This window comes from Rhinolophus hipposideros, assembly GCF_964194185.1.
Source record: "Rhinolophus hipposideros genome assembly, chromosome: 4".
Lineage (NCBI taxonomy): Eukaryota > Metazoa > Chordata > Mammalia > Chiroptera > Rhinolophidae > Rhinolophus > Rhinolophus hipposideros.
The window spans coordinates 51,443,539-51,462,740 of record NC_138050.1 but is presented as its reverse complement, the minus strand read 5'-3'; the positions used below and the strand labels follow the sequence as shown (position 1 = coordinate 51,462,740).

The 19,202-nt window shown below is 37.1% G+C and overlaps 1 protein-coding gene across 6 annotated transcripts in view; it reads right to left on the bottom strand.

Annotated features, from left to right (window-relative positions):
- DCUN1D2 (defective in cullin neddylation 1 domain containing 2) overlaps nt 1-19,202 on the bottom strand; it is a 30,809-nt gene that overhangs the window by 5,527 nt on the left and 6,080 nt on the right. For 3 of the 6 annotated variants that reach the window (XM_081047082.1, XM_081047081.1, XM_081047084.1), the window contains 3 exons: nt 18,572-18,788; nt 15,940-16,108; nt 11,255-11,385 (listed from right to left, as the gene is read on the bottom strand). In XM_081047082.1, coding sequence (XP_080903208.1) covers nt 11,255-11,385; nt 15,940-16,108; nt 18,572-18,788 — 517 coding nt within the window. Of the gene's footprint in view, nt 1-3,911; nt 4,179-11,254; nt 11,386-15,939; nt 16,109-18,571; nt 18,974-19,202 lie in introns of those variants that run through there. The other 3 variants (XM_081047085.1, XM_081047086.1, XM_081047083.1) reach the window with 3 other exon arrangements.

Here is a 19,202-nt window from a genome sequence, read left to right as displayed (position 1 = left end):
TCTCATAACTCTAGAGGCATGTCTTCAAAAAAGGATTTGTGTATTACATTATTCAGACATGTAAATAATTATCTCTGAATTCATTAGTTTCAAGGACTCTCATTTTCATACTATTAGGCCATTTTTAAATCTAAACCAACCTGGATATTATTAATGCATATCATTTATTTTTTAAAAAATAAACCAATGTAGTTTCTAAATGATGAGCTACAAGTTAAACACTTGTTTAGAAAGGGACATAGGCTTTTCAGATAGATCTGCCTGGCTACTTAGAACTACAACATAATCTGATTCAAAAGTCAATCATAAAAACACTGTAATGACTTTGAATTTCTCAAAGCATAGTCAAGACAAATAAGCAGGCTTAAGGAAAATGACTTTCACTGATGTAAGGATATTTAAAAATGTAGACTGGTTATTAATCAAATTCAATGTCCTCCTTTTCCCCTGACTAGAAAGGAATGATTATTTCACAATTTCTAAACAAACCCAAGCTGTAGGGCTCAATCTTAGATGATGTCTTAATGGAATATGAATGCTGAGTTTTAGAGCTGCATGAGAATATGATCCCCAATCCATAATTTTTGGAATACTGATTCATTTTCTGCTCACTAGAAGTTTAATATCTATTTCTTTTTAGATGCTTAATATAGCAAGTACATAAAGAGGCTGAGAAGTTTACTTCTTAAGATGGATAACCTTTAATCATGTTGAATAGTGCTCACCACTTTTAGACAATAAAAGAACAGTGATAATGAAATAATTTCCTAATTATATGTTTACTTATGTATGTCAGATTAATGTGAGAAGCATTTGAGTAAATATTTAAGGTAGCAGATTATTTTAAATGCAAAACACTGAACACTTTTCAGAAGATTTTCATCTAAATTTTGTTTGATCCTACATGGACAAAAATTATTCAAGTTACAGCTCTGACCTAAGGTTTCCAGGGTCAATTATTATTAAAATTGGATAAGCAAAAGAGATGTATGAATAGAAAGCGACTTTAAATAAAAATGCCTATATTCCCTGTATTTAAAGTCTATTACAGACTTTCTCAGTCTTAAATACCTTGGAGTGTTCATCAGAAAGAAAGCAGTTGTCAGAAATGGGTAGGACGGAAAGGCCCGCTGAGCCTTACCTATGGGGCCGCAGTGTAACGCTAAGACGCTAAGACGGTTAGTCTTATCCTGTTAAATCTACATCCTTATCACTTTGGAAGGACGTTAACTGAAATCTATACGCAACTCATTTTAATGATGAAAAGTCTCATACTGAGAAATGGAGGGAAACCTGGGGAGAGAGAAAAATAGTTTTATGGCAGACCTTTAATCTAGTTACTTTTGGATTAGTTTGGTCCTCGTTCTTAGGAAGTTCCTCATTTGTATGTTTGTAAACCACATGACTAAAAGTAAATGTATGCATTTTCAATATTTAGTATTACCTCTGTAAAAATGTTTCATATTGTCCTCAGGGACTTAGCCATTTGCAAATTAACAACAAAACCCCAGGTGACAGAACTTGAGAACTGAAATCAAGAACAATAGCTACTCTAGTGGCTATGAAAAAGAATCTTTGTAGCAGCTATTTTCTTTCCAATAACCTCTGATAGGTCTTATCTCCTGAGTAAGAAAATGTTTACAAGCTTTACTATCTAAAATTTATATTTGTGGTGCTCTAATTTAGACTTAGATAATGAAGATATCCTATCAAAAAAGGAACTTCCAGCAGATATAAAAATTATCTAATTATCATTAGATAATTATCATTATCAAACTTTATTTCTTCAAAAGTCAAGATTCCTGAAAGTTAACTGATTTCAGACTCTAGCCACTATGAAACGATGTCAAGCTTCTGACATTAAAACAAAGAGTCAAATAACTTTAATTATCTTTTTTATTAGGTTGACCATCAGTTAAGTACAGGCTAAAGAATAATCAGACATAAAACAATACAGTATACATAATCTTAGACACACAAACTTGAATGACATGAAGAATTAATCTCTCTTTTGTTGGTTGCCCTTTTCTACTGCTGTCCATGTTTTTTTCTAGGAACACTTGTATCAATCTCTTTAATTTATATTTAACCCTTCAGAAGACAGACCACGTAACATACTTTGGAAACTGTAAAATCAATTGTTCTGTTTTGTGTGTACAGTCAAAATTATTCATCTTGCTTTATTTCCTTTTTTTTAAAGTCCTCAAATTACCTTCTAAGATAGAGACTGTAATGTATTTGAAATATTCAAATAATCTAATCGCTTCCTGAAGAGGCCATTATTGTCTTTAATATAATTTCATATTCTTTCAATTACTCTCATGAAGCAAAGAATCAAAAGCAGTAACTGTTCTAATTCTCTAGTGAGTGATTTTGATAAACACTTCAGTGTCTATAGATATAAACTAAATAAGAAGATAATAATTTTTTCTTAATAATTAATTTTAAGAAATTAATTTTCTGGACGTCATCAAAATGGCAGCGTGAGGTGAGCCTCTGTAAAGCTCCCCTGGAATTTACAACTAATTGAACAACAATAACTCCACAGCAGACAGGCAAGACGAAGAGGCCCACTACTGAATTCACCTAAAGGTGGGCGAATTGCGCGAGCGAGCGGGGAAGGAGGGAATGGAGAAGTGCAGAGACAGAGCCGCACGGGCACAGGACGCAGACCTAGCTCAGTGCTCGGAGCCCGCTGCTCCCGGAACTACCGCAGATGCGGGAGAGGAAAGAACTCGGACTGCTAGGGCTCCGCTTACGGCCCACAGGGCTGAGGGGGCAGCATACAAAACCGCTGAACCCAACGCTCACGGCAGAAACCTCGGAGAAACGACTGAGAGAAGAGGGCTGAAATCGGTGGTTTAAGCCCTCACTGCCTCAGCGAACGGAAGTCTTAGGCACTGAAACTAGCCGGCACATTGTATTAAAGCTGTCTAAAATCAACGACAAAGAAAGAATCCTCAAGGCAGCCAGGGAAAAGAAGACGGTAACCTACAAAGGAAAGCCCATTAGATTATCATCAGATTTTTCAACAGAAACTCTACAAGCCAGGAGGGAGTGAAACCAAATATTCAAACTACTGAAAGAGAGAAATTATGAGCCAAGAATAATACATCCAGCAAAGATATCCTTTAGACATGAAGGAGGAATAAAGACCTTTCCAGACATACAGAAGCTGAGGGAATTTTCTAATACACGACCTGCACTACAAGAAATACTAAAGGAGGCTATTCGACCACCATCAACAGAGACAATTTGTGGCAACATCAAAAGGGGGAGAGTAAAGGCCTGAACCGGAATATGGGAATGGAGAAAAGTAAGCGTGCTGAAGAAAATGGAATACTCTAAATATCAAACTTTTTTTTTACATAAACTTAAGGATAACCACTCAAAAAAAATCCAGAACTGAAATATATACTGTAATAAAAGAAGAAACAGAGGGAAACATCATAGAATATCACCACACAGAAATAACAGACAAGAACAAAAAGGCAAAAAAACAATGGAGACACAGCCTTACCAGAAAACTAAAGATAGAATGACAGGAAATCCTCAGAAATATTTCTATTAGTGATCGCACAGCTATTTGCTTAAAAAAAAAATCACAGTGCGCTAAATTTTCTGAAGGCTTAATCTATCAGGAGAAGTTTCTGATTTGGGTCTAAAAAGCCAGAGAAGGTTTTCATTAAGGAGCAAAGGAATAACATGTTGGCCCACACCCAAAGCTCAGGATAAAGTTCCGCGTGTCCAATAATATATAGTATATTAATATTATAATATATATAGTATCTGTAGCAGAACTGAATAAAATGGGGAAGACTACTATAAGCACGGAAATGACTTCAGCTTGGTGCAGGCTTTTGTATGGCCATTTTCCCATGCTTGTCAAGATTGGTAGATTGTGCCCGAGGACAGGTGAGATGGAGGCAGAGTACAGAACTGACACTGCATCACGTTGCAAGCCAGCCTCCCACTCCTCGGGGGGAGCTGTGCCCATTCTCCTCTGAAACCGATGCAGGTAGATATTCCAGCTCAGGTAGGTATTCCACATGCTCCACATGGAAATGGCTGGTGTCCACATGGGTACACATTGCCTTTACTGGAGGGCTTATCAGAAAACATGACCTGGATGAGATGAACTTGGGTTGGACACAATTGTTTTGCAACAGAGAGCACACCTGTTGGATAAGTGAAACAATATTGGGGATAGTTGTGAATTTGTGCTAAGTTATATTTTAAGTGAATTGTGAGATATGAAATCATTTAAACATTTTAGACAAGATCGGGAGCGTTCAGGGTTGTATGGCCGTAGACAACTTTTTAGTAATTACTAATGAGAAAAGGCAAAATCCCATGACAATACTACTTTCTAGAAACATGGTTTTGGCAAGTTATTTTAAGCCCTCTGAAGTTCAGTTCCCTTCAGTGAAAATTAAGGATGACAGTGTCATTGTACTAAGAGTGTCGTGAATGGTAAATGAAATACTGTTGAGAAAAAAAAATTTTTTTCTTAATTAATAATTTCTTCTTAATTAATAATTTTTTCTTAATAAAGGAATTACCATACATTCCACCTTTTTTCACTGCCCGATGCTAAGGAAAAATCTACCTAAAATAGAGGCTAAACATATTAGGCTCTGTATTGTAAAAATGTTTCAAAACATTCCTTACCCTCATACTGAATTTCTTTGGAATATTCATGAAGAGAGAAACTAAATTTTTAAACTTGAAGTTAGATAATTAATTTAGAGCCTCTTAGACATTACTATGGATTTAAAATGTCCGTCGAACGTGGTTAACTTCAAATGGAACTGATGCTGTAGGATTTACAGGGCTGGGTCTTAAAAGGCGCACAGCTCCCCTGTCCTGCCCACGAAAGCGATGCAGCCTCCTTTTGAAGTAGAATAATAATTATACTCAGACCTGAATCAGCCAAAGTTTAGAAAGCAGGGAAAGCAGTATTTCTTGTTCAAGAGAATATTATTTAGGAAAAAAAAATCAGGAAATGGAGAGAAGTTAAAAAAACAAAAAGCAGCAGCAGAAGCAATAATAATCATGGCAGAAAGAACCACCGGTTGGGAACATGGCACTTATCCTCGCCAAATGACCGAGTCTTCTCACAAATATCCCAAGAATGCTGAATGAGCCCAACCCCAATCTTCTTTAGTACTGTTATTCTGTTGTCTATTTGTTTGTTAGGTTCTAGAAAAGACTGGTAATGTTTCCTTGAGAACACTGATGATTGTTACTGGGCAATCAAGGTCCAAACTAAAATAGGCTTTAATTTTTAATGAATATTTTGCTTCAGCCTCTTAGAAAGGAAGAGCGTGGAAGAGAGAAGGCAAGAAGCAAGAGTTTTAGTTCCAAAAGTAAAAAGTCAGCTGATAACACGACACTTTGGGGCATACCTACTAGGATGGCTATTATTTAAAAAAATAAAACCATAAAATAACAAGTATTGGTGAGGATGTAGAGATACTGTGCACTGTTGGTAGGAATGTAAAATGACACAGCTGCTGTGGAAAACAGTATGGTAATTTCTAAAAAAATTAAACATAGAATTACCATATGATCCAGCATTCCACCTCTGGGTATATGCGCAAGAGAACTGAAAAGCTGGGACTCAAGCAGATATTTGAACTCATATTCACAGCAGCGTTATTCACAATAAAGGAAATAACCCAAATATCCATTGACAGATTAATGGATGAGCTAAATGTGGTCTACACACATAGTAGAATATTATTCAGCCTTAAAAAGAAAGAAAATTCTGACACATGCCACAATGTGGATGAACCTTGAGGACATTATGCTAAATTAAATAACGAGTAACAAAAGGCCAAATACTGTACGATGCTATTGATACAGGTTACCCAGAGTACTCAAATTCATAGCGACAGGAAGTAGAATGGTGGTTGGCAAGGCTGGCGGGAGGAAGAATGGGAAATCATTGTTTAATGGGGACAAAGTTTTAGTCTGGAGAGAGAAAAAAGTTCTAGAGATGGGTGGCAGTGATGGTTGGACAAGAATGTGAATGTACTTAGTACCACTGGGCTGTGTATTTGAAAACAGTTAAAGTGGTAAAAAAACAAAACAAAAGAATGAACTAATAGCCTTGGGGGGGAAAAATCCCAAGGACCCTTGACTTGATGGTGTAAGAATAAGCAATTTACATGCCTCAGCCTCTCCTTTCTGTCCTTTAGACAAGCAATTGATGAGCACTTAACACTCAAAAGCATTTGGAAAGGTTCTGGAAAGGTGGTAGAAGAGGTAGCATAGTTTTACATTTATCTGAATCTTCATATAAAAACAGATAAAGCTTCTAGATAGCAAAACCAAAAACCCAAAGCAACATTTACAATGAAGTAAGGTGAAAAGGCATAATGAACTGCAAATATGTGTAGGAGAGGATGGACAACCAGCAGCCACAAGACCTGCATGGTGTGTACAGAGGTGGGGAAGTCAGAGGGGCACGGTGTCTCTGATGGGTGCGACAGCAGAGGGACCTCAGAGCAGCCACCAGGCTTTTACTGCAAAACCTGGCCAGGACGAGGTGAGGACTGAACTTGAATTGGGCCATGGCTGTGACCAACAGAACGTGGGTGCAGGAACCTGCCACGAGGGCAGGAAGGGCTGAGGCAACCCGGCTCCCACAAACCTCAGCACTGACCTACCACGGCACCTTCTAGACAAAGCCTCGCTGCAGAGAGGTGGTTGAGAGTGGACAAGTTGAACAGGAAACAACAGCAGAGACAAGAAAAAATAAAAGTGGGAGAGCCAGAAAGTGTTAGCAAACTTTACATCACTGTACATGACACGCACAAACGTACATGCAAGCACATGCACAAATACTCATGTGTACACACGTGCACACAGCAGGCACATTCATGCACACTTTACATACACACACATACCCCAGAAGTTAGAACACTACCGTGAACCATCGTCCTTTTACAAGTCCAGGAAAGGGAATTTCACATAGAAATGAACAAAAGAAAAACACTGAGGTCAAATCCCTATGACACTAAGATAATACAAACAGAATATCATCCCTAGAAAATGCATGTGTGCCAGGAAACATGCCAACAGACAGATAAAAATTGTGACCTCCATTTCAAAACAAGCTAAAAGACATTAAGAAATGACACAAAACATAAAAGAACATACATCAGAATTAGAAAAACTCAGAAATGAGGGGACAAAACTCAGGAAAGAAATGAAAGAAAATCATTTCAGAAATACCTAAACTAAAAGAAACACTAAAAGAGCAAATAAACTCAATAGATAATGTCTTAAGAGAAAGAGAAGTGAAAAATGAGGACAATTTCAAAAAGAAAACAAAGAAACAAAATAAAAAAGAGACAAAGTAGAGATAAAAAGGGTTTGAGAGAAAGTGGCCAGCCGGCCTCAGGCCCCTTTGTCACCCTAACACAGTGATGCACGGCTCTTCATTTCCACGTGAACACTCATTCAACCGCTCTAACAGCACGATGACGCATCTGACTTGCCACTTTACAGGCTGTCACACAGCTAATAACATTTTATAGTTTTTCCTTAGTTTTCCTAACATACTTAAAATAGAAAACACCCCTTACACTATGAAATGAACCAGGGGTTGGCAACCTAAAAGCTGCACAGCAGGTAACCAACGCAGGTACCTCAGCACAGCCTAGGACAAGTGTTTAGCACTCCCTACCCTTCCCATGTGTCCCTATGCCTCTTTCAGAGATGGCCCCTGTCTCAGAGGGTCACACCTGGAATGCAGCCACCTAATCCTTGTTGCAGTGGAAATGAAAGTTAAGGTATACATCCTCCAGGTATTTATAAGATTCCTGAAGAGAAAAAATGTTTATGGTTGAAAAGCAGAGCTACAATAGATCAAATGGGAAAAAAAAGCCGAGGTTAAAAGTATCTGGGTGCTATAGTCACTGCAGCGCTATTCAATAGCCCAGATATGGAAACAACAGAAATGCCCATCAATAGATGATTGGATAAAAACATGGTACATTTATACAACGGAGTATTACTCTGCCACAAAAAGAATGAAATCTTACCATCTGCAACAACATGGATAGACTTAGCATAATTGTATTATGCCAAGTGAAATAAGTCACTAAGAAAACTACCACATGATCTCATTTATACATAGAATCCAAAGAAAATTGGTGGGAGAATGGGCCAGAGAAGCTTGGAGAAGAAAACCCTAGAAGGAAAGCAGTGCCAAAGCAAGCAGAGTGACCAGGAAAGGACAGATGGGCCAAGACAAACCTGATCCTACTTTGATGGCCTGAGCTTTCCCTACAGGGGCCCATGACAGTGCATGAATGGACGCTGTGCTCCTGCCGTCCTACAGCTGCAGGCTCCCTTGGGTTCTCAGCCCACGTCAGGCAGCCCATCAGGGAGGTGTGAACAACGGGACAGGTGAGGGTGGGCTCCACACCTGCTGCCACAGCCTGTTCATTCCTCTGACATATTGTTCTATGCCTCAGCCTCAGTTTCCGTTTATAAAATGGGGAGAAGGGCACGTGTGAATCAGATAAAGTCTGCCATATATATGCTTAATAAATGTAAGTTTCTACCTTTCTTTTCAGTAACAAAATAAAAGATAAAAGAAGCCACCTACAAACAAAAGCCACACTGGCTGTCAAGAACAACTTTGCATTTGGACCTCTGAGTGGCAGAGAAGACAGAGAGGGAGACCAGTGTGTCCAGGGCTGAGCAGCACCACTGGGGTGACATGCTGTATTTCACTCCAGTTTTATCCCTCACTGCTGAGTAGGACTGTCAGAGTTATTTCTTTTTTAAAGTATGCCAAGTTTTAAAAATTTTCCTAGGAGCACAATACCGCGAGTCCAACTCTCCACTCTGCATGAACACCCTGGAATCATCTGAAATTCTAATGTAACCAGGGCCCTGCTGCCAATGCCTCAGAGTTTCTCCTCCATGGTGTCCCTCTGGAAGCATCTGGCAAGACCTTCTACAGGAGATGCCCCAATGAGCCACAAAGAGCCCAATGGCATATCAGGGCTCGCGCCTGCAGTGGCCCCTCTGCCCATTATCTCTGTCGGCTGACCACATGTTGGTCTCTGTGAGGGGGTGAGAACAGACAAAACCCTGCTTCAGCTTCTTGTTCTCACTGCTCATGCTCCACCATTGACTGGGTGCTGCCGTGGACTCCCCTTTCCTTTCAATCTGTGCACTTGGTTACAAAACCAGATCCTTCACCGACGTCAAGCCAAATAGGAAAACGATCAGTTTCTTCACAAACAAAGGTGTCAGAAACATCTCTTCCCATGGGATCCCACCAATGTTTTCCATGACCTCAGCTCTCTGACTCATGACAAGGTGGGGAATGTGCAAGGCCTTTGATGTCAGAAACTCCTCACTGCTGGACCTTTATAAAACTGACAGCCTGTATCTGCTCACCCACTTCTTTGAATAGGAAAAAATCCATCCATATTTTCCGAGCAGTTCTCCCACTTCCATCTTCTGAAGTTTTAAGCAGATCATTCAAGTACATGGGGCCCTGAGTGGGGCCCTGTGGCAGAGGCCTTTTCTGCTCCTGGTGTGGCAGGGGCGTGGTCTGTGAGGTGGCATGCAAAGTGAGAAACCCGTTCACATGGTGGACCAGCCTAGAGAGACAGGGAATCTGACCGGAGACTCATCACAGTGCAATGTACCAACAGCAAAAACGAATAACCCACAACACTGGAGAAAAACAAAGAAAAAGAAGAAAACCCCTGCCGTAAGAACTAGGAAGTAGTGCTTAAGAAAAGGCAGCTGCCCATCTCCCTGCTCTGAGACGGAAGAGCTTAGCTGCCCAGCTTTCTGATCTGAGACATAAGTGCGGGCTGCCCATGTCCCTGATCTGACATGAGGAGCCGGCTGCCCGTCTCCCTGATGTGACACAGAATGCCTGCTGCCTCAGACTGTACCTCTATGTCATCTGCTGACAGAAGGAAAGGAAGAATGTCAGAAAGATGGAAGGGATAAGAAAGGCTACGGCACACACACACCTGCAAACATGCACAAGTGAAACCAGGACCTGAAACCAAATGCTTGCAGTGGATTTTTCTGTCTATGAATTTTCAAGCCCTTTTTAGGTTTCCTACCTAATTCTGGTCATTTTATACTATTGCTTTTATTTATAAGAACTTTTCATCAAAATATACTTTCTAATGTGCCTGTTTAATCCCTGTTTAAAGACCATGTAATTCTCCCCTCCAAACTTGTAAGAAATTTGATGAGCTAAAATATAATTGTTACATTAGACAACAAAATGTAGGTCAATACAGATTTATTTCTACAAAGAGATGACAAAAATAAATGACATATTACTTAAGGGCAACACAAATGAAACTAAGTAAAGCCATCAAACAAACCAGAAATTCAAACTAAAATTTTAAGTTAAAAATTTTCCAAATGTATCACATACAGTAATATACAACTTACACGACAAAATCATACAACTCTGAAAGAAGTACAAGCATACCTCGGAGATACTGCAGGTTTGGTTCCAAATGACCAAAATAAAGCAAAGATCACAATAAAGTGAATCATACAAATTTTTCTGTTTTCAGAGCATATAAAATTTATGTTGACACTATATTGTAGTCTACTAAGTGTACAACAGTATTATGTATAAAAAACAACCCACATACCTTAATTGAAAAATACCTTATTGCTAAAAAATGCTAACCATCACCTGAGCCTTCAGCAAGTCATAAGCTTTTTGCTGGTGGAAGGTCTTGCCTCAATGTTGATGAAAACGCACTATCTGCGAAAGCGCAATAAAGCGAGGTATGGCTGTACTAAAATGTAATCCAATGCATGTGAGAATTGATTTTAAGTAAGTTAACTTGAAATCTCCAGACCTGAACAGGATTAATGTCACCTGACCAATCCTAGAAACACCATCGGTGGGATCACACCACTAGCTGGTACAAACACTCCTACTATCGACATGAATTGCTGACTTCTCAGTAAATTAGGTATCAATATGAGGGAACATAGAGCATTTGCAAGTTAGTTTACATTTAAAATTTTTAAATGTAAATTTGAGAATGGTATTGGTTGAGGTGTTCAAGTATATGACCGTACCAATTGGTCTACCTGCATGTGGAGCAAATCAGTGGGCAAAAAACACAAAGAGGGATAATAACACTAAAGCAGGCAAGACTGACATCCTGTTGATCTTGTCCACTTACAATCTCAGTGAGATGTGGCATCTTACAAGTCTGGATTTTATACTCACCTAAACCTTTTTGCCCAGGGTTCTTAGCAAAAGTAAAAGTAAACTGATAAAAATCCTTAAATTTCACTGTGTCCTTAAGCTCCTGCTCCAATCTTGGCAGGAGAGTTTTCAGCTTTTCTGTGCTGTCACACCTGTGGCAAGAGACAGAGATAGTGCTTGGTTATGGGAGGCAGACGTGTCTCCCCAATCCTGGGCCCCTTTCTCTAGCTAAAAGGACCTGAAATGCTCTAACACTGACCTACAGCTGATGGCTACAGCTCTGTGAATACACTAAAGTCACTAATTTGTACACTTTACATGGGTAAATTGCACGGCATGTGAATTAATCTCTAATTAACGCTGTCATTAAAAAAAATAAAATTGCTTGCCCTCCTCTGTGTAAATTGGAATATGGATATGGTTTAACTCTGCATGCAGCTTTGACCACACAGAGGTCAATGCCCTGAGATGACAGTGGCAAGACCCCATTTCCTCAGTGACCTCGTAGAAATGAGCCACTGCCAGCCCCACCTCTGCTACTCTGTACAGTCCTACAAGAGGGAAAAAACCGGTAGCATTAAGCTACTGTATCCAGGGGTTTCTTCATTCCATCATGTTAGATTTAAAATGTCCAAGTATCATAAAACACAACTCTATTACTTTAAAATTGGTTGTCCTCCAAAGTCAAGAACCTTTAAGAATATTAAAAAATCTTTAAAGCAGACTCTAGAATAGTGAAACATAGATTTTTGTCATTTCTATTTTGATTGCACAACAAGGAAGGAAGAGAACAAAAGCAACACTTCACTTATGCACACACTAAGTACAGCAGGGCTGAGGAAAGACAATGGAGAAAGTCCTGGAGTGGCCAGAACCACCCACCGGCCAACAAGTCCATGAACACACTCAGAGGCACAAATGCACAGTTTAGGGGCTGCCGTGGGTGCTCCCGAGTGCAGCCCACCCACATGGAGAATGGGCAGGCAGCAGCACCTTGGGTGTGGCCACCGGCCTCTCCCCATCACAACCGCTTTCCTCCATGTGGTCACACTTCCTTTCTCTTCCTTATGCCTCCATCACCCAACAAGCACTCCTTGACAGAGTAAGTTAGTTATCCCTGTGTCTACGCTTTATAAGTAGGAACTCATGGTGTGTATTATTTTGTGTCTGGCTTTCTGTGTCAACATTATGTCTGTGAGGTTCATTCATGCTGACGTATGGCTCTGGTTGGTTCATTTTCATGGCCATATAGCATTCCGTTATATTTACACTTTATAATTTATGCATTTACTGACGATAAATTTTCTGGCTGGTTCTGGCTATGAAGAATGTTGTTAAAAATGTTTCTGTACATGTATCCTGGCACACACATGAATGCGTTATGTTAGGCATACCCAAGAGTGGAACAGCTGGGTCAGAGTCTGAGCGCTGTCAATTTCGTAAGTAACGTCAAACAGTTTATCAATGTGATTGTCCCACTTCACACTCCAACCAGGAGTATACTAGAGTTCCTGTTGCCTCATGTTTTCGCTAATATTTGTGACAGTGTCTTATTTCAGCCATTCTAGAGACTGAATTGTGAGGTTCTATTTCATTGTGGTTTTAATTTGTACTCCCCTAATGAATGAGATTGAGCGTGTTCATGTATTTTCACTGGTCATTTGGAAATCCTCTTTTGTGAAGTGCTTGTTCAAGTTTCTTGCCCATTTTCAATTTGGTTATCTTTTTTTATTGTTTTATAGGAATTTTTTATATATTAGGGATACAACCCTTTGTCAGTGCAGTATTTTTAAAGCACTTCAGAAGGTGAACTGCCTTTGCACTTCCTTGATGGTGTTTCGTGACAATCACTTATTTTTAATGTAGTACACTATATCAATCTTCTTTTTCATAATGTTTTTTTATTGTTGTTGATGTTTTAAAACTTTTCCTACTGCGTGACCATAAAGATATTCTCCTACATTATTTTCTAGAGGCTTCTCTGCCTTCAGGTTTTCACACGGAGACTTACAATCCACTTGGAACTGATTTTTATGGTATGAGGTAGGGATCAAGATGAATTTTTTTCCATATGATTAGCTAAATCTCCCACGACCATTTACTGAGAAGATGTCTGTTCTCCACTTCTCTAAAGTGCTATCTTTGCCATAAATCAAATGTACCTGTATACATGGATTCGTTTCTGGGTCCCCCATTCTGGTCTACTGGTCTATTTATCTATTCTGGTACTAAATACCATGTAGTCTTATTTAGTACATCTTGAAAAGTCCTAATTATCTGGTAGAGCAAATCTTCCCACCTCATTCTTTTTTCCTTAAGAATTGTTGGTTATTCTTGACTGTGCATATTCATATAAATTTAAAATCCACTTTTCAAATTACACATACGTAAATCTGCTACTTTTGGAGTTTACATTGAGAGCACATTAAATGTACAGATATTTCTAGGGATAAAACACTTGAGTGTTCGAAACTATGAGTGAGGTATATTTCTCCATTTATTCAGGTTTCCTGTTTTTCAGTGAGTTGTTTTCTCTATAAAGGTGTCTTACATCTTTAATTCGACTTATCCTAGGTGTTTTATATTTTGATGCTACTGAACATAACATAAATTTTAAAAATTCACTTTGTTTTGTTGCATTGTTGTATTCAGTGTTTTGAATATGATCGATTTTTGTTTGCTGACTTTGTGTCCTACAGTCTGGCTAAACTCAAAGATTGAGTCTACAATAATCAAGACTATGTGGTGTGGGTTAAGAACACATAAATGGATCCATGGAATACAATAGAGAATTCAGAAACAGAGCCACACATACAGTCATTTTTTTGGTTTTACAAGATGTCAAGGTATTTCATAAAGTTTACTCAGTCTACTAAAGAATCCTCAAGTCTGCAATGAAAAGATGTTAAAGGCAGGTACTCCAACCACAGTCAACAGTTAATAGCCAGGAAAAAGTGTGAAAAAACAATAAGAGAGCGGACACAAAAGTCAAAGTATATTTTAAAGGTTAGTGCTATTTAGACTAGAAGCCAATAGTCCTTTATGTCCCTAAAAACACCGAGGTTATCTCTACAGTATACTTTACTAACACATTAATAATATTTTGTTTAGTACACAGCACTTTAATATTTATAAAATGCTTTCACCTTTACCCACCCAGTGAGATGTGGAGAGCTGCACCATTAACCATCATGAACTTGTAACCTTAAATTCATTCTGTATGCTCCATATAAAAGGGCATGAAATTATCTAACACATTATGGGAAGATTCACACTCAAAATCTTTAAAGTACGTTTAAGTTATGGCACTTAACAGAATAATAGATAGGGATTTTAAAAATTTACTTGTATAACATATTTCCAGACAATGTCTAAGAAATACCAGTGTTTCTATAAGAAGCACCTATTTGCAAAATTTCTTATTTTGGGGAAATTAAACAGATGGGATAATATATACCGTGTTTTCCCCAAAATAAGACCTAGTCAGACCATTAGCTCTAATGTGTCTTTTGGAGCAAAAATATAAGACCAGGTCTTATATTAAATTAAGACCCGGTAAGAATTATGTTATGTTATGTTATATTATGTTTATGTTTATGTTATGTTTAGTTATGTTATGATGTTATGTTATATTAATTATATTATATACCCAGACTTATATTAAAATAAGACCAGGTTTATATTAATTTTTGCTCCAAAAGACAGATTAGAGCTGATGGTCCGGCTAGGTCTTATTTTAGGGGAAACATGGTAGTACAATGCCAATGGAATGCTGCTTTAACAGGTAGTTTTCCATTCTAAAACTACTGATAATTCATCTAGGCTTTTCTGGGTGTAAAGAAGATGAAGAAATGTGCTATTATATCATTGTAATATCTCTTTTGTTTGGTTGGTTTTATACAACCACCAGATATCACTAGAAATAAAGAAAGTCTTTATTATTATCTAAACAGACAAGGCTGACAAATACAACAGATTCATCAGGTTAGTGGGAACAATAAATGCTCTATTTTGTTACTGTGGAATGCTGTAAGCGCATGCCTAAAAATATGTTTACCTTAGGCTTTCAAGCTCCTTCAGCAGCTAAAAATAAGCTAGTTTAAGTTGTCAACACTGAAATATCAGAATATCAGCAAGTCAAATAAATTGGCTTTTACGTGATCTCATGAAATAATTCAGTAAATTTAATGATTAAAAAACACTGATGTTATGTGCTTTCATTTACTTCTGACTTATCTGACAAGTGAGAAACATCTTAAGTTATTAATGAAGTTTGTACCCCCAACACTGTAAGTAGAACAGAGAAGTATTACAAGCAAAAATCAAAATGACATTTTATTAATGTTTAATACAGCAACACACTAAATTACATATTTAGTACGCAATATTATGAAATAAACTGAATGGCTGAAAACAAACGAAAACACTGATGCTTACTGTCAATTCAAAACTGGAATAAAAATTTTAAAGTAGAAAATAAATTACAAAAGGGATTAATCTGAAAAAAATTATTAAATAAAACTTTAACTGTAATTTAAAGGGAAACCAAAGGATTAATATAGTGCATATAGATGCATAAGATATTTATAAAATACACAAAGAATATAAATTGATATGAAATTAATATTTACAAGTGCCTGAAAAATAATTAATGTTGAAAGTATTGTCCTTTTTGAAAAAACTTAAATGGAGACTAATTTACTTACCCAAGCTCTGTCATGCCATCTACAAATTCCTTTTTGCTAAATTCACATTGAGTCGCTGCCCTGAATTTCCACGCTATAACCAAAACGCTGATACTGGCAGGATCTAGGCTTAAATCATCACAAAACTGTTGAATCCCATCAATTCCAATTTTATTTTCATCTTGTGGGTCTATAGTTAAAATTGAGGGAAAAACAAGTTATACTATTTTGGAAAGTATTACTAAAATGGGTTGTTAGATTCATACATCTAATACATAGTTCTAGCACGCATGTTTCAAACACATCAATCGATAAACTGTAATTTCCTACTATTTTTGAAAGAAACGGCAACAAATAATAATTTATCCAGGAAATACTCTTATTTTTAAAATCTAGGTTTCTGGGCTTTAGCGGGGGAAAAAAAAAAGCATTGAAACTTCTTTTAGAAGACTTCATCATTAAGAAAAAAATTAATTTCCCTAAAGTAAAATAAAATTAAAGTTTGCAGAATTTTAGTTTGCCTAAAGGCAAACTGTTGCAAAAATTACTGCATTGGTATTCATAATATTTTAAGTTTTTATCACAACCCCACCAAAGCAAAAGATTGATGTTTTTCTTTTAAAAGTGATTTTATCTGCTATAGTTCTAATGCTACTGTACAATAATTATTTTCAAAATCATTTAGTTTATGCATTCATGTTAACAGCTTGGAAATTCAGGCTTTCCTCTGCCTTCCATTTCTGGTTTAGTATTTCCCTATCTGAAAATCAAATAATACGATCTATTAAAAGAATCGCAGCAAGACCTTATCAAACAAGATCTAGTCATTTCAGACAGATGGTATGTATCGTAATATATTATAACGTTCGTATTAATTCTGTTGGTTTAGAAGATGCAAACAGAAAACTTGTAGTTACTTTGTTTAAATAAAGATTAAGTGTGATAAACTTTTCTTCTGTCATACAAAATTTAACTTTGATCATATAAGTACGGTATACGACTTTTACCAAGGAAAAAAATGATAATTAAATGAATGAAACCGCATATATCCTACCGACTCTATTCTACTAATACTATTTCAAAAGTATTAGTGAAGGGACTAATACTTTAACTATAGTCATGGGATTAATGGACACAGGTCACAGGACACATTGTCACTTGTCTTCCTACTCAATTCTGTGCTCCTAACATGATAGAACTTCAGAGTAATAGAAAAATTGGTCTACAATGGTCTATAATGCTCTCACCTAATAAGCCATCTCCACTTAATATACAACAATATTGAATATTTTAAAGTAACTTTTGAAGTACGCATTCATTTGTAAAAAATTAATGTAATAACCAATATTATATTTGTGAATAGTCTTTGAACTATGTATTTATTTTTACAACCCAAAATGATTGTACCACATATCTAAATAACTACAATTGCATGGATAATATTAAATGATGAAGATATGAAGTTTAAACTAAAGAAAAATGACAATTTTCACTTACATAAAAGTATTTTTTCAAAGGCAGCTGCACATATTTGAATAATTTTAAAAATCTGCAGTCTGACTTACAAAATTAGCTCAACAATTAACTAAGCCAAAAAAATTTAAAGCACACTGCAGCTTAATTATAAACAATGTACATTTTTTCGAGAACTACAAGTACGAATCTTTTTTAACTACAGAATATGTTTCTGAACGAAGATCTTTTTTAAAAAAAGAATGCAATTTTCAATCCATTTTCCAGATCTAAATAGACAGATTAAAATATATACACAGCATTCTTTAAAGTAAAAAAATAATGAACAAGAATTTAAAGCCAAGGGAGTTATTCTATTTCGGTTAATATTTATTTAAATAAGGTTTTGTGTGTTTTTTAAGTTTTGGAAATATAAGGATTAGCCTTAGAAACTACTAGAAAGAAAAAATAAATCAACTCTTGAATCGTTGCTGCCTCTCCCATTACAGCACAGATTTGACGTTTGATACACAATTTTAAAGCCTGAGTGATTTAGGTCTGTATGTATTCATCATGTAGACTTATTTTTGCAGTATGACAGTCTTTTGATAGGGAAAGCTCCATTCTAGGTGTTGATTTCAATAAAAATAACAACTGTCCCCGATCTACAAAACAAAAGTTTCTTTGCTAAAGACTTTTCCCAAAGCTTATGCAACAACTGAAGTTGTTTTCAGTGCTATAACACTATGACACTGTGTTAAGAGAAGGATGACTTACTCTCACATGTTGAATTATTTGTATAATTTGGTATTGTTCTTAAACAACTTTCTCACCACAAATATTTCAGCCTAGATGGAACTGCTTAGGAAAACACTGTATTCACAAATGTAGTCATTTGGCCACAATACTATGCCACGGGTCCCTTGCCACTGGCGGTTAACTCATTAGACTCTACCCAGAACACAGCGGGTAGATCAATCTTTAGACTCTTCTCATCCCACCCCTAATCTATATAGATTAACACTCACAGTTCCATTTCAGCTGATTGAATTTTGCAGATGAAAACCAGGAAGAGTAAGAACAGCATCTTGGAGGTCTTTTGAGCACAGCATCAGACATTCAAGAAACATAACATTCACTCTGTTACCTAGAGATGGAAGCGAATTCTCTACTGTCTGCCCTTGTCACTGTCACCTCTTACCTTTGTACCTGTTATACAGCTGCTCCAGCTTCTTCTTGTCTACTGTGTTTCTCATGGATTCCTTGTGGAACGAGTCTGGGTTTTGAAAGAAGTTGTCAGTGGCCACGTCTAGTTTCCACTCATTCTGTGTTAAGCAGTAGATGGCAGTTCTTTCACCAGCCTGAGTAAATGCCATAAACTGGCGGACCTTGTCCTTCTGAGATGATTTAAGCTTATGCTTTGGGATGCAAAAGAAGCAGGAAAGCCAATGAAGCCAATCCAGAGGTTTGTTTCAGCGTTCTATTACTAATGCCTATATTTTAACTGGACTTAGTTTTTTCTCGTTGGGTGACTCAACTTCACTTCAGAATTACAGGAAGACAAAGCCTCGTTCTTCATCAGTTAAAAAGACTGCCCAGTCTTCTGAAAATTGAAACGACAGCATCTATATAGTAACAAATATGCAAAGTCTAATCTTCAAAAAATTATAAGAATCAATATTTTAAACAAAATACATTTTGATCTTTATCCAGTTAATTTTGCATAAAGTATGACATTATTTTTTGTTCTAAGTCTCAGTAAAATCCCTCATTATAACACACAAGCCCCTGAAGAAATGAGGCTGGGTGTGCGCCCCAAGGCCTGACCACGT